Source organism: Hirundo rustica, chromosome 3 (genome assembly GCF_015227805.2).
Source record: "Hirundo rustica isolate bHirRus1 chromosome 3, bHirRus1.pri.v3, whole genome shotgun sequence".
In the NCBI taxonomy this organism is placed as follows: domain Eukaryota; kingdom Metazoa; phylum Chordata; class Aves; order Passeriformes; family Hirundinidae; genus Hirundo; species Hirundo rustica.
This window is the reverse complement of record NC_053452.1, coordinates 20427693-20455146: the sequence shown is the minus strand read 5'-3', so window position 1 is coordinate 20455146 and position 27454 is coordinate 20427693. Positions and strand designations below refer to the sequence as shown.

The 27454-nt window shown below is 38.6% G+C and overlaps 1 protein-coding gene across 2 annotated transcripts; it reads left to right on the top strand.

The window, feature by feature from the left end:
* On the top strand, window positions 1-26755 carry LYPLAL1 (lysophospholipase like 1). 2 transcript variants are annotated; one of them, XM_040060395.1, is made up of 5 exons: window positions 1-295; window positions 4417-4516; window positions 15370-15539; window positions 25768-25883; window positions 26499-26755. In XM_040060395.1, exons 1-5 carry the CDS (start codon window positions 211-213, stop codon window positions 26736-26738), a joined length of 711 nt encoding a protein of 236 aa, XP_039916329.1. In that variant the 5' UTR covers window positions 1-210; the 3' UTR covers window positions 26739-26755. The 2 variants fall into 2 exon arrangements, with proteins under 2 accessions (XP_039916329.1, XP_039916330.1); XM_040060396.2 differs by lacking the exon at window positions 1-295 and adding an exon at window positions 2884-3034.
* The last annotated feature ends 699 nt before the right edge of the window (window positions 26756-27454 follow it).

The following is a 27454-nucleotide window of genomic DNA, read 5'->3' as shown; positions in this document are numbered from 1 at the left end:
CACACGGCACTGCCAAATACGGCCTCTGGAGCGAGTCCGCGCTGCCTGTAAACACGCTTTGCTAACCGAGCGCAGCGTCTACGGCGAGAACTTCCCCAGCCCGGTGCCAGGAGAGCTGCGGGTGCCTCAGCAGAGGCGCGGGGGCGGAGACAGGGCGGCTGCAGGCCCGGAACCGGCAGGGCCGGCCCGGAGGAGGAGGAGAGCGCTGGCATGGCGGCGCCCGCAGCGCTGCAGCGGAGCGTGGTGTCCCCCGCGGGCAGGCACACCGCTTCCCTCATCTTCCTGCACGGCTCAGGTGCCTGCTTTCCCCCCTTCCCTCCCCGCTGCCCCTGGGGACGGGGCGCTCGGGGGAGCGGGTGAAGCGGGCAGGGTCGGCCGCTCCGGTGCTGCGGGAGGGGGGCGGCGGGACGGGCTGGCCGCGGCGGCCGCCAGCACTGGGGAAGGACATTGAGGTGACCCTGTCCCCGCGGCTCTGCCCTCCTCGGGACACGAGGGTGGAGGCGGTGGGCGGCTTCCTTGAGAACGCAGGCGTTCCAGGAGATCACGGAACAGGCACGCTCACGTGGAAGGGGCACATCAGGATCATCACAGGCGAACTCTTGGCCCCGCACAGGAACCCCGAGGGTCACACCGTGCCTGAGAGCGCTGTCCAAAGGCTTCTCGGGCTCCGTCAGGCTGCGTGCTGCTGTGACCACTTCCCTAGGGAGCCTTTTCCAGTGCCCAGCCTCCCCCTGGGTGAAAAACTTTTTCCTGATGCCCGACCTTACATTTCATACCGTTTCCTCGAGTCTTGTTACTCCCTGGATTTCCTCTCTCAGCGGGATTGCCCCATTCAGAGGATGACTCACAGTTGAAGTGGCTCTTGCTGTTTTAGAATCGGCATGAGAGTACTGTTGGTACCCTTTAAAAGGCAATGTTCATTTACTGACTTCTGATTGTCCAGAAGGGCCCTGTCCATGTCCAGACTGGCTTCAGGGCCACCCTCTGCAGAGGGGAGTTACCTACATCAGTGCTTGGTCTGAGGACAGGAGGGGAACATGTGTTTTGTTGGGTTTCTTTCCTTGAAAGTTGTTTCTAATGAGGTAAATAACAACAACAAGGTCCACATGACATTAAAAAAGAGAAGAAAACCCAGTAATCTTAGGTCTGTACTAGATCAAGGCCTTGAGAATCAGTACTACTGAGCTGCCCATGTGCATATGGCAACGTGCACAACAATTTCCCTGTCTTTTGCTTACTTTTGGTTTTAGCTGGTGGTTCTGTTTGGTTTAACAAAGATGTGTGTCCTTACTAAATTAGTTTCTTTTTTGTAGTCTAGTTTAATTTTTCTTTTTAAAAATTCAGTGAGTTAAAGAATGAAAGTGAAAGAGTTTGTGTGTTCAGCTCTCTTGTTAATGCTGATGCTTTAATGCTTGAGGAAATAGTTTTCTCTAATGTTGGAGGAGTAAGGGAAGATTATGGTTAGAGGTTGATGCCACATGTGGTTAAAGTACTCTACAATTTTTCTTTTTTTTTAATACGATTTTGTTCATAATGTTTGTAATGGTTGTTTGGTTTCTAGCAGTTCCACAGAATAGAATCTAAAACAGAGGTCGCCACAGTGCTGTTGATGTGGGCTGGCCTGTAAACCTGAGTTGTAAACCTTTGTACAGCACTTGTGATGGAAAGGGGCAGCCAAATGGCTTGAATCCATTTTGTTCATAATGCTTGCTATAGACAAACTATAACAAGTGCAGAATATAAATACAAAATGGTGTAGAAAAATATTAGAACAATCCTGGTACTGTACATCAGATTTAAGTGGAGGTTCCATTTGGAAGCTGGACAGAGAAGGCAAATGGACATAGCAAGTATGTAATAGTTTTTTAGGCTGAGGATTACAACTTTGCGTGTCGTAATGGGCACAGAATCATAGGCTGGAAAAGACCTTTTAAAACATCAAGTCCAACCATTTACCAAGCACTGCCAAGTCCATGCCACTAAGCCATGTCCTTAAGTGCCACATCTACACTTCTTTTAAATGCCTCCAGGGATGGTGACTCAGTGACTTTCCTGGGGAGCCTGTTCCAGTGCCTGAAAGCCCTTTCGATGAATAAATTTTTCCTAATGTCCAGTCTACATGTTACATGCTGTTAAATTTAAACTGCGCAGAAAGAAAACTTGGAAATATAAATTATATTTGAATGGAAAGAAAGTCGTATTGTACTTGAGGAGGGAGAAGAAGATAATATAGCTGCCGTCAGTCTTTTTCAGTTTGTAAACTGACACAAAGCAGAATCACCCATCACTTGCTGCTTTTTGTCGTGTTCAGAACATATAATGCTAAAATTTCAGAAGAACCTGAAAGACTAGCATTTCAGGAGGTTTGTTGGCTTTTGTTTGATGTCACAGTCTCCTTTCCCCCCTCTCCTTCAGGTTCTGTTCCTAGCAAATCAAAATACCTTATCTGAGCATACAAGTGTTCACATGTTTGAGTGACATTTGGACCATGACAGTTCTAGACACACAGAAGGTCATAGTTAATTTTTCCCTTATTGAGTTTTCTCTAATTTTTTCATGGATAAGTTGTCTTCAGTAACAGTAAATGTTTCTTCAGATCTTTGCAAAGTTTAAGAGGTGGGAATAAATAATAGAATAATTATTTATCCTACATCATTAAGGAATTTGTAAAGACCTAAGTCCCAATTCTGTAATCATTCAGGTAGTTGGTTGACTTACCTAAAGATTCAGTCTGTGCAAGTATTTGCAAGGCCCAGACCTTGGCTTTCTAACTGAAAAAAAAAAAAAAAAAAAAAAAAACCACACACACAAAAAAAAACAAACCCAAAAAACAGTGTATAGGGAAAAAAAAAAAAAGTTACGTCAAGCCTCCCGAAGATACATTGTTTATAAGTGACACGACAACAGCCTTGAGGAAACCCTTGTACGTCAAGAGCGTCTGTGGAGAGTCAGAGGTGTGTTTGGACATCAGACCTCAGTACTTGCATAAGCAAAGTGCTTGTGGGGATACGTTCTGAAGCATCCAGTTAAGGAGGTAACTTTGATTTAACTTAGCACGGGGTAAGATTGGTGCCAGTTTTGCAACCCTGTTTGTTTGTCACATGGCGTGTTTAGGTCAGAGAACAGTTAGTTCTAGTCATGCTAATTGTGTTTACCAGGAAATAAATTGCTGGGTTTGAATCCTCCTTGCCTTCTGTTTTTATTTGGAAGGTACATTAATTATGGTTGTAGATAGAGCCACTGGATTTTGTTAAGAGTGCCTAAGAGCAGATTTTCTCTATTGGGGAATTATAATAATTTTAACAATGAATTGTTATATTCATGTGGCATTGTTCAGATGAGCCCATGTAGTGTGTCAGTAAGCCTGACTAAATTTTTTTCTTTTGGTTTGGCCATTTTATTGAAAAGAATGGGGTGAGTTCTAAAGTCAAACCAAATGGCTTCAACTGAAGTAATAGAGAATATTAGCAATTTGAGTTGATAATATGTGGGAACCTCAGCTTCAACCAAGAGGTCCTATGACATGAGTGGCAGTAGTGAAATTCCAGTTTGCAGAGTCCCTGATCAGTTTTTTAGATTGAACATCCTTCTGCTGTAAACTATATTCCTTGAGGGACTGGTTTCCTTAAGCTTGAAATATTACACTGAGGGCTTGTGTGTGCCTGCTCTTCAGAGGGGCGGCAGTGAAGTTATGGCTGAAGATACCAGTGGTGCAAAGACATGCCTGGTGTATATATCTATATTTGTTTAAAAGGAGCAAGTGTTGTCTACAGAATTCATCCTGTTCGTAGCACTTCAGTTTGCAGGGGTTTTGGCCATGGGCTCTGTTGGTATGACTAGGAAAAAAACAGATTGGGAGTGGATCTCAACTAGTTTTCAAACAGAGCTGAGTGGTTAAGGTTTCTTTAAGAGTCGGCTAAATATTTTAACAAATTGTCTTTTTTCCTTAAAGCCTATGTGTAATGTTAATTAAATTTGGAGATCTTTTTTACTGGGTTCTGAAGTGGGTTAACATAAAATTCTCTAGTAAAACTAATTAACTTTTCTACCGGGAGCAACTGTTATTTTACCTCACTTTTTTAAGATGTTCATCAAGATTTTTGTTAATCACTTAAGAGCAAATATGGTAAACTATAAGAGGTAAGGCCTTGTGTTTGCTTGGGAGATGCTGAAGTCACTGAATGTAGTGAATTTTTGATTAAACTTATGTTGTGGGATCTCTTAAGTAGTCTTTTTCTGGGAAGTTTTGAGTCCATTGGAAAGGGGTCTGAAGTTGTTCTAGAATAGAAAGTTCTTTTTTAGCATTTTAGTGTATAAACTTCATAATTTGAAATTAAGTCCATCTGAAGTATATTTGACATTGTATAATTTTCTTGCTAAATGCGCAGAATAATTCTTGTACTCTTCTGTGTACAGGTGATACTGGCCAAGGAGCAAGAGCATGGATAAAACAAATTTTGAATCAAGACATGGCATTCCAACATATAAAAGTAATTTACCCAACGGCTCCTGCCAGGTACCATTTAATATATTGTAACATTAAGTTCCTCTGTTCCAGTGCTGTAATATACAGTTCTGGATATAAGTACAGATTGTCTTAACAATTCTTTCTTCTTTCTCATGTATATGCTTTTTGACAAAACCAAAGCTCAACCGTGCATTTTTGTCCAGGAACTGTGATTTTAAGTGGTTAAGACTCTAAATGGTTCCCATAAGTCACAGCCTCTAGTTGAAATTTCGATATTGTCCTCATAGTAGCTTTCCATTTCCTTCATGTAAATAGAAGATGATCCTGCAGTGTGTGTTGTAGTGGCATTAGAGAGTCATGATCCAGATCACAATCCTACCCATAATAACTCCCATATATTAACTGTTAGAATATTGTGTTGTATCCAATGCCAGGTTTCAGTACGGAAGGTGGTCAGTCTTTTTGGCAAGTAGGATGTCAAAGATCCTCATCTCCTGGAGAGAGGACTGGGAATTCAGAAATGCACATTACTTCTTGTTTGAATCTTGGCCCAACTACTTCAAAGAGAATTGTGTTCAACATTTGCTGTAAGCTGAAGTCTTGTTATTAAATGACACTGTGTGTTCAGAGGTAGATGGAAATGTAGATAAAAAAAAATTCCTGTAGGAATTTGAAAGTTTATGCGGTCAAACCTAGAGGCTAAAAGTTGGACAGCTACCCCTGTACTTAGCTATCCAAAGATAATATTAAATATAGAATATATAATTAATTACATATATTATGCGTGTAACATATATTAAATATATAATACTAAATTTCAGAGGTGTTTAATTTTTCTTAATACAATTTCTTTAAGATGTCTGTGGCTCTAAGTTAGGAAAATGTTTCCTTGAAATGTAATGGGCTTGAGTTTCTTTCTGAATTTGTGCATAAGTGCGGATGAATGCTGAACAGAAAAGGAAATTGTGACACAGACTTTCGAGGTAAAGAGGTTTCAAAGTCAGGAAAAAATTCTTGGAGGGTACAAACAAGTATAATAGCAGATTTTGTCTGGCACTCACTAGTACATGAAAAAAAACCCTTTTCCTTGACCATGTATTTCTCATGGTCTACTTAGGCAGGAAAACCAACTGAGCGATTGTGGTGTGAATGCACTCACTGTGTTACAGAAAAATCAAGCTCATGAGTGGAAACCTTTGAAGCAGTATGTTCTGGGTTAGCAGGGAGTGAATCCCATTTTCTGTAAATAATGTGCTTTTTACTTCACTGATGACAGGCTAAAGTGATGCTAGAGTTATCAGTGGCACATCACACATGGTGAGGGGCTCCACTGCTCCCTACCAGCACAGCAGATACTGGGGAAATGCAGGAGGAGTTGCTCCCCTGCGAAATGATTTTTCTCCCTATGTTATATGCAGCCAGAGCACCTCAGACCACATCTGCTGGGCCAGTGATTCACTTTTCCATCCCACTGCACTTCTGAGGTCCAGTCCTGTTTTTATTTGTTCTGGTTTCTTTGGGTAACTACAGATGTAAATGATGCATGAATGGTTAACCAGCAAGATCTCCTGACTCAAATGAAGGAATTTGTTTTTATCTTACAACTTCAAATTTCAGTACTTTGGTGAACAGATGGGAAGATACTGTTATTAAAATATGTGAATAAACAGTTTATTTCACTCCCTTTTTTCTTTTTCAAGTTGAGGTTACTCTTGTTCTTTTCTAGAGCAGGTAGAGTCATGCATGAGCTGATTCAGAAGCGGCTTTTAGCAAAACAGAAAAGTTGTATATGCAAAGAATGTAAAATACCCACTGTTTATCTTTAACTGGCAAAGCACTATTGTATACTCTGTAGCTGATAAACAGCCCTAGCTGACGCAGTAAAATAAAACAGATGCTCCTAAGCACTGTTTGCCACTGTTTGCAGCAATGCTGAAGTTTGTGATGATACATGTCGTTGGTTGAAACCAAAATAACAAAGCATTTACAGACCTATTTCATATTGTTTTGGTATTCAAGAACAAACCACACTATGCTTTTTTGAAATGGTTTTGTAACAGTTGCCTTCCTTTCTTTCACAGAGAATAAAAGCAAGGCCTAGAACTTCCAAACTGGAATGGCAGACATTAAAGTAATTAAACTTGAATATATATGTTGGCTTTATGTATGTGTATATTTATATGCATATATGTTTTGATAAGAATTCCAGATGTTTCTGTCAGCAGGGGAGGAATTCAGCATCCTTGTTAATGAGACTTACAGCTGAGTGGTTTTGGGCATGCAGATCTGCTGAGAAGATTCTTTGAACCAGGTTCTTTGCTCACGTAGAAGCTGAGGAATGTGCTGGCTGAAAGTCAGGCTGCAGAGAGAGCCTCTGTGGGTCTCTAACCTGCCGCTGCAATGTCAGTGCAAAACTTGCCTGCAGGTTCTTGTGCTGATGATGAAATCAAAGAAAAGCTTGAAGCTTGGCAACACCCTCCTAGGATTGGCTAATGTGCTCTTCTGGCAAAATACTGTTAATATGGATGTACTTCATACTCTGAGCTCCTGTCTTTTCCAGGATAACTTTGCACATGCACATTGAATGTTCTCTTTCAAAATAGTTATGCCAGTAAAAGCAGGTTGGATGATATAACTGCAAAGCTGGGGACTTTGGCAGGATAAATTGAAGGTCAGGAATACCTCCTCATATTTTTGATGGAAATTTTTCTGCTGATGAATCCATACATTTGGTCTTATACGTTCTTTGCATCTGTTCAACAGAGTTTTGAAAAGCAGTGGAATTCACATTTTTCAACACAACATTGATTTTTTTTTTTTTTTTTTTTTTTGGTAAAGGATGGATTTGGGTTATATTTATGTTTTGTTTAGATTTTATCCCAGGTGCTGAAACATGCGTATTTTTAATTTGTACAGCATCAGAGGTTCATACACCTTTTGATTCAAGAGCCAATGTATTTGAAAATTATTTTGGAAAACCAGTCCAGCATATAATCAGGAAGAATTCTGAAAAATGTTCTTTGGCTTCACTACCATTGATTTCGGCAAACACTAGAGAAGATTATGGATAAAAGCAATGGAATGTTACTGAACTACATTTTATGAAACTGTATTCTATAGGTCTCTGTAAAATGTCATGCTTATTTTCTTAAAAGATTTAGTTTTCTGTAATAATTTTTTCATATTCAAGGTTTGTACAGAGACCAATCATCTGATGCGCCCTCAACAGTCAGTTTGCAGCATTTTGTCTCTTATCCCCTATCACATTGGAAAGTGCAATGAGTGTCTATTTGGTTGTTTCCTGAGGAAAAAATAGCAGAATGTGGGTAGTGAAATTTATATTTGAAAAAGAAAAACTTGCAAAATTACTAAGTAAACTGCATATGGTAAAAAGCATGTTTAGATAAAAATGGAAAAAATATGTGGGTTTGAGGGCTTGATGTGATGTAGTGAGAGTACTGACACCTGAATTTGGAATATGTTTCAAATTATTAATTACTAGTGCATTTACCAGGGGTATGCAAATTTTGCTTTACATATTAAAAGTTTTACACATTTCTTGGAGGTTTAGGGGGGTTTTTTGTAATATAGTCTACTGGGATACATAAAAATGAGTGAAGAACTTGTTTTAACTGAATCTAGCTTTCTGTCAAGATTAGTGCTTCTGCACATAGATTAAACTTGTTACACACAACAGAACTCTGTTTTCTCTCCATTCCATTGTAATGCTAATATATGTCTTAAAAAAACCAAGCTCAAATTGGAGCCCTAGTAGCTGATGCAATCCCTAAAGCCACGTCTACACTAATAGTTTTAAAGGAAAGGGCTTCCTTTTTCCTTTTTTATTTGGGTCAGGATGCCTACAACTCTAAATACTGTTTCAGCTGCTACAACTGTGTCTTAAACATTAGGTTTCTATTGAGTTTCTAAATCAGAACTGAATACCACCCAATTTAAACTTTTTTTTTTTTTTTTTTAATAGAAAGTGATAGTTTAAATTGGCATTGCAGGAGCTAACGTGGTAAATTTAAAACCATTTAGGCTCTGCTTGTTTTAATACATATACCTTGCCTTCTATAATTCCCTGAAAAAAACTAGGCCAAAGATTCTTTGCGTTGTCTTGCATTCCATTCTAACAGTCCTTCTCTTTTGCTAGTCAGAAAATCAACTATAAATACTACTTTGGCAATTTTATGGATCTTTTTGACATTCACTCAACAAACCTTTCTGTGGGATGTACGTCTCTGTGCAGAACTTGTAGTCTGGGGTTGGGGAGCCCCAATTTATTCTAATTTCCATTATCTTTACGTGGCTGGTAAGGACTAAAAGGCCCACTACTCCATCTTTTCACCTAAATTCACATCTTTGCTCAGCTCATGGGTGGAAATGAGCTTCATCTCACCATAGTCCCCATCTGGCTCTATCACAAAACCACCAGACAGTTTGGCACCACTCGGCTCCACTGGCAGCCTCTGCCTGTGAGAGGCCTCGGATTGGAAAAGCAGCAGGGGTACTGCAGCTCGGACTTGAGATGGATTGGAGGGGAGCGTGCACAGTGCCTATCGTACTGTTTTTGGCTCAAGCAAATGTTATTAATCCTTGACTTTTGTAAGCCCTAACCTCATTCATAAATTTAACACAAAGAAGTCCTTTTTAAAGGTGGGAGCTTGAGGGAGAAATGGGAAAGGTTTGGGTTAGTATCATGGGGTGGTTCTTTCATCTCCTTTAAGTAGAAATCCAACATGTTCTGCATAATAATGCTCGAAGTATGCTTGGATAAACTTTGTATTTTCCTTTTATTTCTGCTCTGGAATTAGGTGAGGAAAACTGTATGTATTTAATGCTTACATCAGATGCTAAATAGCACGTGAGATGCACTAAACACTTGTCAGAGATAACTGTAATCATGCTTGGGGAAAACAAATTAGAAGACGATGTAAATAATCTTGGATTTCTAATCGCTTTTACTACATTGTGCTCTTAGGCATCCTTCCTCTTGTTTTTCTTCTCTCAACCCTTTTCTAGTGCAGAAGAATCGGAGACAGTGGTTTTTATGTCACCCTTCCGGCAAGCAGTTGTGGATTTCTAAGTTATGTACCATTCTGTGCTCTTGCTTTACAGTCTTTTCAAGGGTTTCTGTGCTAGTGTCACTCATCCATCCTCAGTGCTTTTTGCCGCCAGCTTGTGAAAGATGCCACTTTGAATCCCAGAGTGCTTTTCAGACCCCATAATAGAGAACTGATGCAGACTGGACCCTGGTTTGCCTCTTGCCACTTTCTTTCAGTGAATTTTTAAAGCAGCCACTATTGGTTGCTGAGGAATTGGCAATTGGTATTAAAGGTCTTTTATGGTCTTTTCAACCATAAAATTATTGCTGTTCTCTGATTAGTACCAATCCCCAGAATTTACACCACCCTCTCAAAAAAAAATCCCCCAAATAACAAAACCAACCCAGCAAACCAACAGAAACAAAGAAACAGAAACAAACTTAATTTCTCCCACTGAGTTTTATGCCAGACTCTATTGCAGCTCCCTTTGTCTTGAATGAATAAGATTTGTCTCAAGTGACAAAAGCTGTCAGCATAGTATTTCTTCAGGTAACTGTTCTGTACCGGCTCAGTCAGCTCTCATTTCAAACAATGTGCATCCAGAACAACTCTATCAAAAGCATGTGCATGTGATTGAGTGAACAGGCACAGCCTTTTCTGGAGAGCAGCCAAAATTGCTCCTCATGGAGATGCCTCTTGCCTTCCTTTGGATTTTTTTTTTTTTTTTTTTTTTTTAATTATAGTTCTAAGTTAAAGCTGCTTGAATTTTGGACACATTATATGCTCTGTTACCACACCACAAAGCTTCATTGTTCAGATATGTTGACCTTCGGTTTTAACTCAAGGTGGACCTTGGACTAGAGTTTCCGATTTATATTTCTTATTTGACTAGCTGTATTCTCTGCTTTCCTCCCCATTTCTTTTAAAATTGGCTTTGTGCTTCAAGCAGACAGTGGGAATTAAAAAACATATTTTGGACCCAAATTTTCTATTGAAATGTAGTACTGAAATTCAGCAGTGACGTTATGCTATGAGAAAATTTGGGATTAGGGAGTAATTTCCTTTCATTCAAAAAACCTGCCATCAGCATTAAGAGAGTCAAGACTTGCTTCTAGAACCACTCAATATTTTGGATTGGAAAGGACCTTTCATGGTCATCAAGTTTAACCCCCGCCCCCAACAATGAGCAGGGACATCTTCAACTAGATCATGTTTCTTGGAATCTCATCCAGCCTGTCCTTAAATGTTTCCAGGGGTGGGACATCTACCATTTCTGTGCAACCTGTGTTGGTGTTTCAGCACCCTTATTGTAAAAAACAGTCTTCCTCATATCTTCTCTAAATCCAGCCTCTTTAAATTGAAAGGCATTCCCCCATGTCCTCTTGCAACAGGTCCCCTAAAAAGTGTGTTCCCATCTTTCTTATAGGCCCCTTTTAAGTACTGCAAGGTTTCAGTAAGGTCTGCCATGAGCCTTATCCCCTCCAGGCTGAACAAACCCAACTCTCAGCCTTTCTTTGTGGGGAGAGGTGAACTGATCATTTTTGTGGCCCTCCTCTGGATCTGCTCTAACAGGTCCATGTCTTTCCTATTCTGAGGATTCCAGGACTGCATGTAGTTATCCATCTGGAGTCTCACCAGAGCAATGAGGAACTACTGTGGTAGTGTGCCCTGTAGATTTTTTCAGAGCGGTGCACACTGTTCTGAAAGACAACATTACAACTTGAGAGGCCCTGCCTCCTGACTGAGAGGAGGTGGGTTTGGGAAGCAAGAAAATTTGAGGATTTCAGTAATTTTTTATCTTTCTTTGTCTTTATTTCAATCTTAAAGCCCAACTTCACTATAAATTTCCAGTTCTGTCTGACATTTCGGGAAGTTCTGTCTGGAAGCCTGTAAGCCAGCACCAGTGGTCTGGGTTTATGTGTCTGCTAATGCAGGGTGATCATAGCGCTGAGCACGAAGGCAGTGATACAAATTGTGCATCAGGAGAAAGAGTTGGGGGAAGAATATTTGCCATTTATCAATGTGCTGTCTTCTACTCTTATTTAAAGCAGCTAGAACTGCTGGCTTGTCTTGGAACTTAAAATGTTGGATAAGGGCAGTGATTTATTGGGTAATGAACAAAACCACCTGTAGTTTTATGTGAATCACTATGCTAATAGCGTCATTTTGGAGATGGAATTTGCCGTGGTTTGAGATCTGAATTTGAACCTTGTGTAGCATCATTGGGTTGCTCTCCACTTCTGTTAAGATAATTTCAGACTAGCTGGCACAATTCTTAACATGACTAAGAAGGTCTAGAGGATATATTCATGCTTCGGAAAGGTGGAAATAGATGGTGTTGCTGCTACCTGCTTTCATCATGTTTTCTTCATTACTACAGAACTCAGGTTAGCAGAAGCTTATCTATCTTGAGTTTGTCAAATCTGTAATATTTATTGCTTTGAAACTTTGCAGTGAAATCAACATTGAAAATTACTTCTATCTGAGAGGGAAAGGGTGATAAGTACTTACAAAGATATTACAGGATATATTTTCCTTTGAAGACATTGAAGTATTGTGTACGAGCTTCTTGAGACTGCGCCTTCATGCAAGAGGTGTATTGATCCTCAATGCACCCTTATAAATAGGAGCTATAAAGTAATCAGAAAACATGATTTAGAGTGATTTGGGGATGTTAGGAGGCATTTAAAATATTCTAATCCTCCTAATGCCTGCAGTTTCTTAAATAATGTTTGATATTAGCCATGTCTCCTTTGCTGTCTGTTCCCCTAATTTTTAAATGTTAAAAGAGAAATTTGTACAAATGGAGCTTTCTTTCAACTGTCTCCAAAAATGGATACAAGTTTGAAGCTGGGTCTACCCAAAGAGAGGGTTCTTGATTCTTGTTTTCTTATATGGATCTGAATCTTTTACATGCTCCATAACAAGCAAAACATATTCACGCACACCCCTTAAAACCAAAGAAAAAAAGCCCACCCAGCTTGGGGGATTCTGTATTTTCATTCCCACTTTCAACAGCACATACTATTGCACACACACAGAGCTTTATTTCCAGTACCGTTTTTAAAAGAGAATAAAGAAAGTGAGGCACAGTTGGGCTAATGGTATGAGTTTTAATTAAACTTAAAAAAACAAAAAAATTCCAAACTTAAAGCTGATTATTTGGTCTGACACTGTCCTTAACTGACCATGTTGTTCTTGTGGGATGGAGTTTCCACTCCACTCTGTATTTTTTTTGCTTTTGCAGATTTCACTCCAGGTTCTCATGTCGCTGTAACATAGGGATGGGTTTTGGGGTTTTTTTTTTTGGTGGTTTAATTGTATGAAAAAATTTGGTGCTGTATTCTTGGAGCTGTACAGATGGTTCCATGCCAAACATATTTGTTTACCGTGGTAATGTCTGAGTTGTAGTGTGCCAGCTAATAAAGGGATTATTTAAGGAAAAAGGTGAATGACTAAAACAGATGTGCCAGTTGGGTGAACCATTAAAAAAATCTTACTTCTCAGCTTTATGTAAAGGTTATTTTTAATGCATTTCTGAGAAATGCAAGAGTTTTTGAGGTAGCTGAAAGCCACTCTTCTGTTTGCTTGGGGGTCTTTTCCTCTGGGCTTTAAAGACATTGGTCTTTCTTCTGTCTTATGAAGAATTTGCAAAGATGGCAGGTGGAAGAAGTCCTGAGTTTCAGCATCTGATCAAGTATTATAATCTCATGATGAATTTTGACCTATTTTAAATGTCATGATCTTGTCATTTGGTTGTGGGGAAGCATGTTTTAATATCTAGGGAGTGTAAAAGTAAATTGCTGTAATTCCGTATGTGTATGTATCTCTGTTCCATATAAATCCTGGAGGTCAACCCACTGTAATAATAAATCCAGGTCAACCTGCTGTAGTAATACTAAAACCTTTCACATCTTTTCTTACTCAAATATTAGGTACTCTGACTTTACTAGAAAATTAAGCACTCTGGCTTCTAAGCATTTTAACCAGGATTGAGAGAAGCTAAAATCATGGATTAAAAGCTGTTAGCCCAGGCATTTTGTCTGTTGTACATCACATTGTCTAAGTTACTTCCAGAAACTCCATTGAATCTGCTCTTGATAGATTTGACTGGAATGTCTCCTCTTAGAAACTGACTTCCGTGAATTAAATATTTGTAATCTTATTTCTTAGGTGTTGATCAATTCATTTGGGAAGAATCCTGGAGACAGAATTCTAAGGAGAAGACAATAAAAAAAGCAGAAGCATTTTAGTACTATTTTTTTAAATGTAGCTTTGTGTTGCTGGGTATACAAGATATTTCCACTGAATGTCCTTTGATTTCAGAGTTAACTTTTTAATAGACAAGTAAGGGCTTGAAAACTAACCTTGAAAACTAACAGCTCTATTTTTAAAATTCGGGTGCTTAGGTATATAGTTTGTTTTAAATTAAGGAAATGAGGCGTCACTTAAGGCACTTGACCACATATTGTATAACATTTTCAATAATGGTACATTTTAGGTGCCCTAAAGCTCTGTTGGAAATTATGAACCTGTGGTGTTTCTGTTTGTACATATCTGTTGCTCTTTGTTGCCTCTTTCAGTATATTTTTCTTACCAACTTTTAAGTCATGGACTTTTTTTTTGTGTTCACGACAACAGGCAGAAGAAAACCTATATTCTCTCATTTTTTACTTTTATGACTAAATAGTGCAAATAGCATTATCTCGAACAATCATCCTAGTGGCAGTACTGATTCAGAAATAGGTGTTTACATATGTGAAGCCTCTCTGACGTTAATAAGGGCAGAATTTGTTTCTTCCTTAATAACTGAATTAGTGGCTTTCTCATTTTAGGTTAGTTGTGGTTTTGTTTAATCCTAGTATTGAAAAAATTCCAGAGACAGCACAGAAGTCAATTTTAGCATTTTCAGTGTGTTCCCATCCAGAAATGTATCAAAACCTGTCTGTTTTGTGGACAATGATTGTAGTCTGATCTAAGCTTAAGTAAAAATGAAGAATTTGCCCTGGTTGAACATAGCAAATAAGGGTTTCAAGGGGCTTTGTTTGAGATGATCGATCTCATAGCAGCATGTTTTGTAATATATTGTAGAGCCATTGCAAGGCAATTAGATCACCTTCCTTGGGATTTCAGGGCTCTATTAATCATCTTTATTTAAAACCAAAGAAAAGGCTTCTTTGAATCAAAGTTTTCTTGATTATCCAAGGTTTGGGCAGCCTGTTGAAGCACTTAAAATAACATTCCAGCAACACAGTATTATGATGGGGAGTATCATATCTCTTGTTTGTGCACCAGTCCAGTAAGCATATGACATTTCTTTTAGTTATGTTTATGAGATACCTGCTCCATGAAGATTAGGATGGCTGTATTTATTGGACAAAAAGAAAAATTGGCAGGTTTTTTTAATACCTAGAGGTTAATAATACCCATCTCCTGTCAGTTTTTTCAAGAATTAGGCAATTGAATTCCATAAAGTTAGCTCCTGCAAAGCTGTTGTGTTTAGAAGTTACTTCAGTTTGTCGTATTCCAGCATGGATTTCAACCCTGACTTTGTTTAGGATTAAGAACCTCTTGACAGGCTTAGGATTTAAAATGTTTAGCTGACCTAACCAACCTTAACATTGAACTGGCTGAAAATCTCATTTTACATAGCTTCCAAATGTTGGCTTCATTCTTGAAGGACCATGACTTCAGTGCAATGTGACTGGATGTAAATGGAGTTAGACCTCAAAGAGGTTTATTCTCTCCTTTGCTGGAGATATTCTGAATTTTTATTTTATTTGCTACATATGCTCAAGGCTTTTGATCCTGTACTTGGTTAATAATTTGTTTTCTTTCCTTCCACCACTCCAGGCCATATACACCTATGAAAGGGGCCTCTTCCCATGTGTGGTTTGACAGGTATAAGATCTGTAATGACTGTCCTGAACACATTGAAAGCATTGATTCCATGTGCCGGGGCCTTACAGACCTGATCAATGATGAGGTTAAGAACGGCATTGCCAAGAACAGGATACTCATAGGTAAGAGATTTATTTATAATGTGTTTATTCTCATGGTTTTTTAATGATTAAGAGATCATCTTGCTTGAATTTACTCTATCCTGAAGGCTCTTGAGCATGGCTGGAAACTGCTGAGCAGTCTTTTCAGTAGTCAGCCCTCAGCAATAGTGAATCCTTATTTAAACCCATATCAGGTGGGGAATGTGGCTAACTGTAAGCAGTATCCTCAAAACTGTTTTTATTGTCTACAGTCATTTGTAATCGTTATTTAAAATAGACTGGGCAGTGATTTACTTTGAGAAGTACATAGTTTTACTATTTCCTTTAAGCCCTTTTCAAGGATGGAAAAGTACACTTTCCAAAAATGACGTGCATTTTGGAGAATGGAGATGTAGCATATAAATAATCATGAACTTTTCCTTACTGCTTTAATCATTTTGGGTTAAATTAATTCATGCAGGAAAAATGTGCATGTTACATTGCACTGAAGGTTAGCACTTGATAACAAATGAAGTATTAGCTGTAATAGTTCATATGTGTCTATCTTTATTTCTCTTTCCACAAATTCCAGTAACTTTCACACTACTTCAGTGAAATAGATAGTAGGATATTGAAGCACAGGAGTTGAAGGTGATGAAATGGCCTATGACAAGAGAGGGAATGAGAATTCTTAAGTCCTTGGCTCCCTGTCCCATCTCTAGACCACAAACTATTTCAGGTTGGGGGAAAAACTCTTAAAGTGGGATCTTATAAATTTATGTCCAACTGAGTCATGCCATCAAAATATTGCATGGTCGAGCCACTACCAGTCAGCCTGGTGTGTTTTTCTGGTCCAGCCCCATGTTGCTCTGTGAAGGCCTGTGCTTGCTTTCCTTTTCTGGCTCGTTGCCCTGGCTGCAGAGTGCATTGTTTTGGTTGGCTGTCAACAGAGTCCCTTTGATCTGTCTTTCCTGTGTTGTTATACCTGCTGGCTTGGAAGCAGCTGGAGAAGTGCAAGTGCTTTGCTGTTGAGCAAGCTGGGAGATGCTCTGTGTACAGATCCAGTGTGCTACTAGGCTGTTTTCCTTTCCTCTGTAGCCTTCAATATTAGAAACAGCCAGACTGAGAAGTATGAAGGTTGTTTTCCAAGTCATAAGTAGAGTAAGGAAGTTGGCATGCACTGACTGTTTCATCCCTTAGATTCTTTGGAAGTCCCCATGTCTGTGTGTTTGCATTCCTCATATATAAATCAGAAATAACTGTATTTGTTTTGTCACTCTTGAGAGCTCTGTTTCCCCACCTGACAGAGACTACAAGCATACATCCTTGTGGTTCAGTCCAATATTTATGCAAGAAGCAAAATAAGGCAGCCCTGAGTTACTTCATCCAAAGTACAAAAGGGGACTCATGTGGATGCATAAGAAACTTGGTAGTGGAAAATTGTATCACTTGTGGCTGTAAAAGATTAAGTGTTCTTCTACAAGAACTTTGTGCCTTTTCTGCGCTATTTTTAATGGTTAACCAGTGTGTGATGCAGTGAAGAATGAAGCTTAGAGATCCTCTAAGGTCTCTATGCATAAAGGTGACATTAATCATCTTAGATAGGACTTTGTGCACATAATTGCCTATCTTCTGGCATTTTTTCTTGCAGGAACTTAGGACTCTTGTAAAGACACTCTGCAGATTTATAATATTCAGCCTGGAGAACTCTGGGGAGATATTGCAGCACTTTCCAATACCTAAAGGGGCCCACAAGAAAGCTGGGGAGGAACATTTTACAAGGCCATGTGATGATAGGACAAGGTGGAATGGCTTTAGACTGAAAGAGTGTAGGTTTAGACTAGATATTAGAAAGAAATTTGTTACTTCGAGGGTGGTGAGACATTGGAACAGATTTCCCAGAAAAGTTGGGGGTGTCCATCCCTGGAAATGTTCAAGAGTAGGTTGGATGGGGTCCTGAGGAACCTGGTCTAGTGAAAGGACTTCCTGTCCATGGCAGGGGGTTGGAACCAAATGATCTTTAAAGTTTCTTCCAACCCAAACCATTCTGTGATTTTTTTGATCAAAAGGAAATATGAGGCCCTTCAGTATGTCTGCACCAAATTGGTATGTCCACTTGAAAAGGAGAAATGTGTGGCCTAAATTTTTTCTGAGTTTAAGAGATTGGTGTACAGGAGATAATGGAAGGTTTGGTTACTTGCTTAGAATGTCAGATAACTTAAGTTCTGTCAGATCTTTTTAGATTTCTCTTTGAAAATGTCAGGAATATCCATCTGGTACAAGAAGATGAGGCCTAAGGTAACAGATGGTGTGCAGACAGTGGGTTTGTCACTGCTGGTACCATGGGGTTGGAAGAGGCAGCCTTTGTGAGGTAAAGGGAAAAACAAGACATTTATAGCAGGGGAAACCAGGGTGAAATTTTGCAGTGAATTCATAGTGCATTCAGTGCTGTTGCGTCATGTTGGGTATCCATAATGGGAATACTGATGCATATCTTATTATAGAGACAAAATAGTTGAGAGAAGCGACTGGAGAACATGGGAGTCTGTGAAGAGCAGTGGGGGCCTTTTTGGGGAGGGTCACAGAAACCAAAGAGCAGAGCAGTCATATGAAGCTACTTACAGGGAATGAAATTCTCCTTAAAGGGTTAAGGAGAATTGGTTTGAGTGACCATTTTGTAGTAAGTGGGAGTTTTAATGACTGGAAGGAAAACAAAAATTACTATGAGGACCGTAACAAGATTGAAGGTTATGGTTTTATACGGAATAGAGGACTAGAAATTACAGGCTGAGGGTAAGTGTCAGATATTGTTGGATGAGGGCGAGTGAGGTGTCAGGCAAGCAGGAAGGTGGGCAGCTGCTGACAGCTCAGAGGTGTGGCATAAGAAGGCAAGATCTGAGGGAGCATTGTGCAAAGGTGAGTGAGTGGGAAGAGAGGGAGCAGCATTGGGCTCTCAAACATGGAAAATGAGAAGCCAAACACCTGGTGTTCTGGTGGATGATTCTCCTTCTTGGGACATTCAGACTTTCCCCAAGGCCTAGGATAGTGGGACAGTAAGAGCATTTTCTCTGAAAGAAATTATAGCCTGCATTGTTTGCTTTAATAGCTCTGAAATCCATAAATGGCTGCTTGTAGAGCCAAACTTTAAAGCTGAGGATGCCATCCAGATTGTACAGTGCCACTCCTCTCTTTATCAAGAAAAATGCTGGTGGCAGCCTCGCTTTTAACAGCTGCTCTATGAATCTGCTTTTAAAGAAATAAATTACTTAGTCTACTGGATCTAAAGGAAGTCTTATTTTTAAAACATCCGTTTTCATTTTGTGACATGGCTCATCTACCATTCTTATCTCCTAACAGTTTCATGACTTGCTTGGCTTTTAACACAGGTCTTTTGAAGGAAGTAGACTTCTGATTAAACTTTCTTTCCCCTGACCTTGGAGGAGGAAGGAAGGGAGACTAACAGTAATACATAATTATTCAAAAAAATAATTATATCATCCCCAGGATTTGATAATGGTACTTAGTTTTTAGCCAGACATTCTTGTTGAGTTACTCTTACTGGTCTTCCTGGCTAATGCACTCCTTACAAATAGTCCTGTAAGTAGGTTTGTATTGACTTTGGAGATAAAAGAGTGTTATAAATTTAGTCAAATTTTGACACTTGGAGCTTTAATAGTATCCTTTCTTTAAAAACAGGATGTATTTCTTCTTTATAAATGCCTGAATTCATTGCTAAATTGGCCAAACAAGCCACAGTTTAAAATGTGGGACAATAATTTCTTTTTCTATCTCAAGCTAAGTTGGTTTTTTAGGTGGTGATGGTTTTGTTTTAATGTGTTGATTGTTCTGTTGTTTTGGGGTTTTTTAATTTCTTCCATAGTAATAGTGCTCTGTAAAATAAGTCCACTTCAGTGAAAACTGTTAAAGATTTCAACAGTCTTATTCAAGAATATGTTAGAAGCTCTTGAAAGAAATGGCCCTCCTGTTTTTTGAACATTTTGATAGGGCTCACTGTAGTCAACTACACTTTGGTGAAAGGCAGTCTTTTTGTTCTTTTTTTGTTCTTAATTTAGCACTGCTTTCCTGCTTTCACAGGTCGCTTTTTGTGTGTGCAGAAGTGCTGATCCAAGCGCGTTGGTCTCTGCCACCTGTAGTCACTCGTGTAAGCAGCCAGTGAAAATAAACTTTCCATAACAGTCCTGTAGATTTGACTAAATGCCAAAAAACACATGCATGATTCCTGACCCCTTGTGCTGTAACAATAACACAAGACACCCAACCACTTTTTTGTTTATTACTAGACTTCTTACATAGCTACTGAACCACGGTGGAAGTAACATGAAAGCTCTGTGCTTCTTGTAAATATTAGCATTTCCCTCTCTCCCAGTGTGTGTGTGAGAATGAAGTGGGGAGGGGAGAAATATTTTGGCTTTGACACCCCAGAGAGTGGATCCTATAAATACGTGAAGATAAAAACTTCCAACAATAAATCATTAAAGTGTTGAGCAAACTATTTCACCCACAATCTTGGTTTTTCATGTTTTTGGCTTCTAAGCATTTTGCTGTCACTCATCCTATCTTATATCTCCTGTCTCTATTAGGAGGACATTGTCTTCCATTCGGAGGTACTTACTGCCTTGTTCTTACAGAGTAAATTCATGAATTTATTTTGCAGTTTGTCTCTGCAATTCAAATGAGACTTCTCTTTCTGTAACCTCCCATTATGTGGCTTTGTGGTTTATATAAATTGCAACTGAGATGCTGGGCTCAAAGCAGTACTGGTAGTCCACCTGCCCCATAATACCTGCAATGTTTTAGTAATTTTCAGTGCATCGGTGTAAATGTGCTTTGCATTTATACAGCGGGGTAAATGTTTGCTCCTCTTGGTTTTGAGGGTTTTTTTTCTATCTGGACTGACCATGTTTCTCTTTTGGATCTCTGCTACTCTTGCTCACACATCAAGTAAGTAAAGTAAGTACACAGGAAGTAAAAAGAGACATTAACAAATTAATCTTTCTGTTTCCTTCATAAGTCTTTCAGTAGGAGGTACTATGCTAATTTTAACCAAGAGTAGTCCACTACTTGTTACTTTCGTTTCCCAGAATTTGGTGATATCAATATATGTATCAAATGTGTCTAAAGACTTTGAAAGGTGACACATTCTCAGTAGGGTGAAAGACAGGTTTAGCAAATGATAGTGAAGATTAGGAGTATAAATAAGACTCACAGCAGTAAACTCAAAAATAGTTCAATCATGATATTGTCATCACATATAGGATAATTACTTCAGTAAGAAAATAATTTTAAAATGAATCAATTTCTGATCTTTTCAGCCTTATTAGGAACTTTGTTGAAGACGTGTCCTTACTCATCCTTAATAAATGCCTGAATTCAGTGCAAAATTACATGGATAGATGGGCTTGTAGAATGCTTGTGAGTTGTGCAGACGTGCCACACAGTACAAGTTAACCTGTACTTTCTTCACAGTTATGCAACAGAATTGTAGAAGAGTGAGACATCACAAAATTTGCTATCCATTGTCAATTGCTAGTGCAGGCTCAGCTCTGTTTAAGGAAATCCTTACCCCTGCTTTTCTGACTTCTAAAAGATCTCTGCTAACAAGGTTCACAGCTCTGCAGAACAACAGCCTGTTTTTGTGCTTCACTACTCTTTGTTTAGAGAGCTATTTTCCACTTTCCTTTCTACAATACAGTTTAGAGTCACAAATACTGTGAGCATAAAGGATAGGTTGTTCTCCTCCTTTTTCCCATGTTGTGCAGTATGCTGACTGTTAAAATGGCAGGTGAGTGTTGTGGCAGGGCAGTGCTGTCATCCTCTCTAGAAACAACTAAGGAAACACACTAGATAAATGAAGCAAGCCATAGATTGGCAGAGTAACATCTTAATAAAAATTGATTTGAGACTTTTCGTGGATTTTATTTTCCTTCCAGTGCTAAAAATTACGACCCCTTAGGTACATGTTGTGTTCCCCTATGTTACCCGTAACAGTTGAAAATAAAAGCGTATTGGTTCTGGTTTTACTGCAAGTTGATAATGTTAGAAACAATTGTACACTTGTTTTTACAAAACAGTGGTAAAACTCGTACCATTTAAATATGCATTTCAAAATGTGTTTTGACTGGTGAGAAAGTTGGGGAGCAAATTGATTCATATTCTTAACAAGAGCAAGTGGCTGAGCCACTCAAGGGAAGTTGCCTTTGTTCTTGTAAAGACTCTCAAGTTTGTTGCCCTTGTAAAGACTAAGTAAAAAACAGAATAACAAGGCTATCAAAGGTGCAAACCATTCATTGCAGTTGTACTGGTGTGCAAGATTTTTGTTTGATGAAGTTTCCTGAAGAGATTAAAAGGAGAAAGATCTCTGCTGTGAGGAAATTAATTTGAGACAAAGTACATGTTTGAGCACTTAACACAGGAGCAGTGTTCATGGAGTTCTGTGGAGAAGGGAATTTGCTGTTCCGCTGGCATTTGTACTCTTTGCTGATATTCATTTGTGAACACTGTTAAAGGTATATAATACTTCCATTCATTGGTGAAAATGGAAGGTCAAAACAGTCAGCTTCTCTGCAGATGATGTGTAGAACAAGGCTGTGCTGTTAGCATTAATAGAAGGTAAATCACATAGTCCCTAGGGAGAGGGGAAAGTAAACTGGAATGTAGCTCTAGGGAGAAATTCCTGATAACAAACTGATTAAAGCAACTCTAAGTTGAAATACTAGAAAAGGAGAAATTGAGAATGAAAAATGCTGTGAGAATGGAATGGAAAGGAGGCAAGAGTATGTAATGTATTGTACTAATAACAGAACAGGCCAAGACAATTTCTAGCTGTACTGGTGTAGCCTTATAGAACAGAAGAGTGTTTGTCTTGTGCTGTGCTGGCACAGGCACTGTGTGCTGGAGGATTCATTCCTTACCACTTTGTTACCAAAGCTGTACTGGCAAATGTGAAGAAATACGGGAAAGATGATGAACAACAACTACAGAGATACTAATGAAGAAATTTTGCTTAAAACAGTCCCCCCAAACTACACCCCTACATCCAAGTCCAAATCCCAATCTCATCAAAGTCTGGGGTTCAACTCCTCCTGTTCCTTTTTTACTTCAAAATTTGTGCACTAAGTATGATTCATAACTATTTTTTTTCCCCCATGGCTGTGATTTCTAATATGGCAAGCAGCTTTGAGCACGTTATTTTACTGAAAAGACTGAAAAAGTGATGTTTGTTGCTTCTTCATTCTCTGATCATTGTAACAAATGGACTAAGTCTCATTGCAGTCAGATCTGTATGATTCAGGATGCACTTGGCAATGTCAAGTCTGTGTGTGCTAGAGAGCTGGGGTTTTTTTCTGTAAAAAAGATTGAACACTTAAAGAAGTTCCAGAACTCAGGAATAGCTCACTGCAGCCACTTAAGTGATGCATGGGGGAGAAGGCAGTTTTTAGCATTCTCTTTGTATGCAGAACAGGAGATACAGAATAAACCTTTGTGCTGGATAATAAAGTTAGTCTTTTCTGAAATGCAAACACAGACATTGTTAGACAAAAGTACAAAGAAACAAATGAAGATGAAGCTTGACACCAGGTACATACTTGGTTTTCTGAGCCCCATATAATGTTCAACTGTCGTCATGGACCAGATTATCATTTCAGACAAATACAGGTGGGAAGCAAGTTAATACAAATTAAGATCTTTGTAAAAGTGAGCTGGAGTTTTGTTTAAAAGGCTCCTAAGGCCATTTACAAGCTCTGAAAGGAATGTTTTATCACTGAAAAATGGCAACTGTGGTGAGGGCTTCTGTTTTATTCGAGCAGGAATAAATTCCATATGAGGAATTCAGTTTCTGTTCACATTGTGTTCGATCACCCTGTGCCTGAGATTACCTGAATTTAGTTACAGATTATTTTCCAGAAAAGAATGTTTTAGTTTTAGCAAGGTATTGCATGGGAGATTCCTTCTGATTCTAGTTCTTTGATTTGGAAGTATGATTTCATCAGATCTTTCTCAGCCATCAAGGTGAGTCACAAGCAGCTTTCTTCTTATTGCAGAGGGGTGTTACCTAAAAATCAGCACTACACTGAAGCAGATTTGAGGTCATAAATGCATCCTTGAGTGAACTTTCTCTGCAACTGGAAGTGTTTTACATAATTGAGTCTTTTGTATGTGCTCCCCTATTAGTCCACACATAAACCTTCTTTATGAGTCAGGGAAGTTAACACAAAGAGTTAGGTGCTTTCCTGAACTGGCATCCTGAGCATTGTCGAGCTAACCCTGTTTAACTGTTGTGAAGCATTAATCACAGTTCTCATTAAAATAAGTATGAGGGGAAAACTGAAACTGAACGTACTTTTAAATTTAAAACCTCCTGGCAAACTCTTAACTTCTGAGCACAGTCTTTGTGTGTCTTGGAAGTAGATTGGTCTCAAGTAGAGAAGTAGCTTGGTGAAGACCTTGCAATGTTCTGCCCATCTAAGGATGAGTGAAATGTTGCTGTGTCATTTTGATTTTGTCAAACATTCCTGACACGATCTGCAGAGCAGCACTGTACAGTTTATGTATTCTTCATGCTGAGATCATCTGTGTACATGTACTTTGTGTTTTGTTTACGCTGTCATTTCATACATTTGTTTTATGTAATATTTGTACCTGCCTCTTTTTTTTCTTCATCTGAAATTTGAATTCTTACAGAAGTTCTTGGCTGAGAATGTCTTTTATATGTTATGTCAAACATACACTTATACTGAAACAGTTCTTGTAATTGAAAAAATAGTCTGCATCTATAAATGCTTATTCAAATTGTTGTTTTTGAAGCATTCACCATATGGCATTTACTTGGAGATGGTTGTGGTGTGATAAACTTCAGGTATTCCCATGCAAATCAAATTCAAAGAGCTAGTCCTTTGTATTGCATTTTCTTGTAGTAGTATGAGCCACATAAAAGAACCATTACCTAATATTCTTCTAAACAGAAGGTGACTGCATTGTCAAAGACTGCTGGTGAGTAATTGCAGACAGTGTGCCAGATTGTGACTAACTGGGTACAAAATTTTAAGATTAAATCATTTACAAACTAGTAATGACTTTTCAATGCAGCTTTTCTTCCTGTAGTCTGAAATGCTTTAAATGGACTTTTATGTGTTGACAAAGCATTGTCTCTATTTATTTGTAAGCAAATGCAAAATGGTCTCTTAAAGTACAAGTGCTTCTTTTGGGGTTTGGGGATGACAGCATTCTTCAGAATGATCAAAAGGAAGTTAAATAAGTGACCAGATTGTGCATAAGAAAATAAAGGAAGCTTCACTCTAGTCTTTATCTGGATACAGTCAATATAATGGCCTGTGTCTGTGTGAAGTAATGTAGTAGTCTGGATTTCTTTCCTAATGAATAAGCATTTGTCATATAAAAATCATCCCTGAGGAATTATCTTCAGTAAGGAATTAGTTTAGTTGAAGAGACATATGGATCAGGAAGGGCCATAATTCAGAGATCCTGTTAGAACTCAGGGGGAGTACATTGCATTTGTTCCCTATTTATTATATATCCCAAGGTATAACAACAGAAATATCCTCAATGCTAGTTTAATGTGAATGCTTATTGATTATATACAATAGAGATGTGTGAATGCTGCTAGCCTAGGGGAGAAATAACTTGAGTACAAAAAGCAGTGAGAATTACCTGTTCACACAGTTTACTTTGTTAATGTCAGCGTAGGTATGGCCACAGTATTCTGCTACTTGGTAGGGACCACACACAAATGGCTGCTGAAGCAATGGCATTTTGGCTGTTCCTTTTTTGTCCTCCTCTGTAATGGATCTTCAGTGCTGCTTTAGCTATCCAGTGTCTTAACTGCATCATACTTTGATTTAAATTTCAAGTTATGCCATGTAAGGTTCAGGTTGGACATCAGAAGGAATTTCTTCACAGAAAGGTCGTTAAACATTGGAATGGACTGCCCAGGGGCATGCTGTAGTCACTGTCCCTGGAGGTGTTCAGGAAATGACTGAATGTGGAACTTGGTGCGATGGTCTACTTGACAAAGTGGTGTTGGGTCATAAGTTGGGCTTGATGATCTTAGAGGTCTTTTGCAACCTAAGTGATTCTGTGATTCTAAAATCATTGTAATCTTCATGATACTCAAGATGGGTTTTTTGTTGTATTATGTAGAAAAGAAACAAGTCTGAAGATAATAAATTGTACATTGGGTAACAAAGACTTACAGAAAAATCCAGTCTTTGTTTCTTGTGTTGCATCCCAGGAGGCTTTTCGATGGGAGGTGGAATGGCGATGCATTTGGCATATAGGTTTCATCAGGATCTGGCAGGAGTCTTTGCCTTGTCTAGTTTTCTCAATAAAGACTCTGCTGTTTACCAGGTGAGTGTGTAGTAGCTATTATAGAAAACCTGCTTAGCTACATGGAAAACATGGTGATTCAAATTCAATATATGTGTTTATACATCTGAGCCATACATTTAATACAAAGACATTTGTATTGAATTTATGCCATTTTGGGGAAATAGATAATCAGAATAATAGCAAAGTAAGGCTTTAAAGCTGTCTTTAAATAATGTTTTATTGCACTTTTTTGCACAGACAGTAAAATATTAAAGTGTAGAAGGAAATACAGCAAATGTAATGCTTTACTAGTTGTCCTTAATTGTTAAAGAGTCTGTGTAAGCATAATTATTCTTTGAAAATGTGTGATGCATTATAATACTCATGAGCTCCATTTGCTGTCATGAATATTTTCTGTTTCTTTTATTTGGATAGGGTTATAGACCTTAAAGTAAACCCTATCATTTGTCAAGTTACTGTGTTGAAATTTGAAGGGCAGTTTTTTTCCAGTATTTCCTTGTTTACTTCTATAGAGATAGTACAACATGACCCTAAAATGTAGATCAGTAAGTGCAATATGTTGTCACCATGTAATTGTAAATATTCTTTTAAAATTTTTGTCACTGTGTCTGACAGTGTCTCATTTCCATCTAGGCTTTGAAAAGAAATGAAAGTGCTCTTCCAGAATTATTTCAGTGTCACGGAACTGCTGATGAACTTGTTCTCTACTCATGGGGTGAAGAGACCAACAAGATGTTAAAGTCTCTGGGAGTATCAGCATCACTTCATACTTTTCCAAACCTCAATCATGAGCTCAGCAGAACTGAAATAGAAAAATTAAAATCCTGGATTGTAAAGAAATTACCTGTTGAAGCACCGAAGGCAAATGAATAAATGAAGATCCAGCCTCATACTTTCTGATTTTTCATAGTTTTAAAATCATGTGTGACATATATATGGGTGTCCCATATCCCTTATATAAGCACAGCTTCGGGCAGACACTTTTATATTCCATAAAATTCATGTAAGTGGTGAAAAAATAGTGCTGACCACTAAACTTCACTTTAATATGGGGGGGGGTGTCTGTTTTGTCTCCAGTTTTTAAGCATACGTCAGTCTACAAAAAATAATGACTGATAAAATAAAACCATTCGAAAATAATCAGAGCAATATTCAGGAAGTATTGCTGTCCTTAATCTCTGAGGTGATTTTTTTTTTTTTTTTTTTTTTTTTTTTTTTTTTTTTTTTTTTTTTTGTGTTGGGGTTGAGCAGGGAGGTGTTCTAAGATGGAAAAATATACAAAAAGGCCAATTAGTAAAATAATGCCATTTTACTTGTAGAAATGCATGCATCTATTCAAGTTAGTTAAGTGAGAGAAACTGTATTGGCTTCAGTTGGATTCTCAGCATGAGGGAACAAACTTGCCTCAAAGCAGAGCTGTATGTCACCTGAAAAAAAGTCAGATTTGTGTTATATTTTAACAAGTCCTAAGTAGCTATGCCTAGCTATACCACAGGTCATTGTTATTGCCCTTTCTCGTTGTTTTGTTATTCAGAGGTCTAGGTTTGTGTGAGTCTCTTGAGCCCTCTGTAGTTTGCAGTGTAGATTTA

What these genes read in the sequence shown, in the direction of transcription:
- LYPLAL1 (XM_040060395.1), top strand. Translation starts at nt 211, where the DNA reads ATGGCGGCGCCCGCAGCGCTGCAGCGGAGCGTGGTGTCCCCCGCGGGC. An exon ending in CAAGAACAGGATACTCATAG is followed by an intron (nt 15,540 to 25,767) that starts GTAAGAGATTTA and finishes GTTGCATCCCAG; the next exon opens with GAGGCTTTTCGATGGGAGGT. An exon ending in AAGACTCTGCTGTTTACCAG is followed by an intron (nt 25,884 to 26,498) that starts GTGAGTGTGTAG and finishes ATTTCCATCTAG; the next exon opens with GCTTTGAAAAGAAATGAAAG.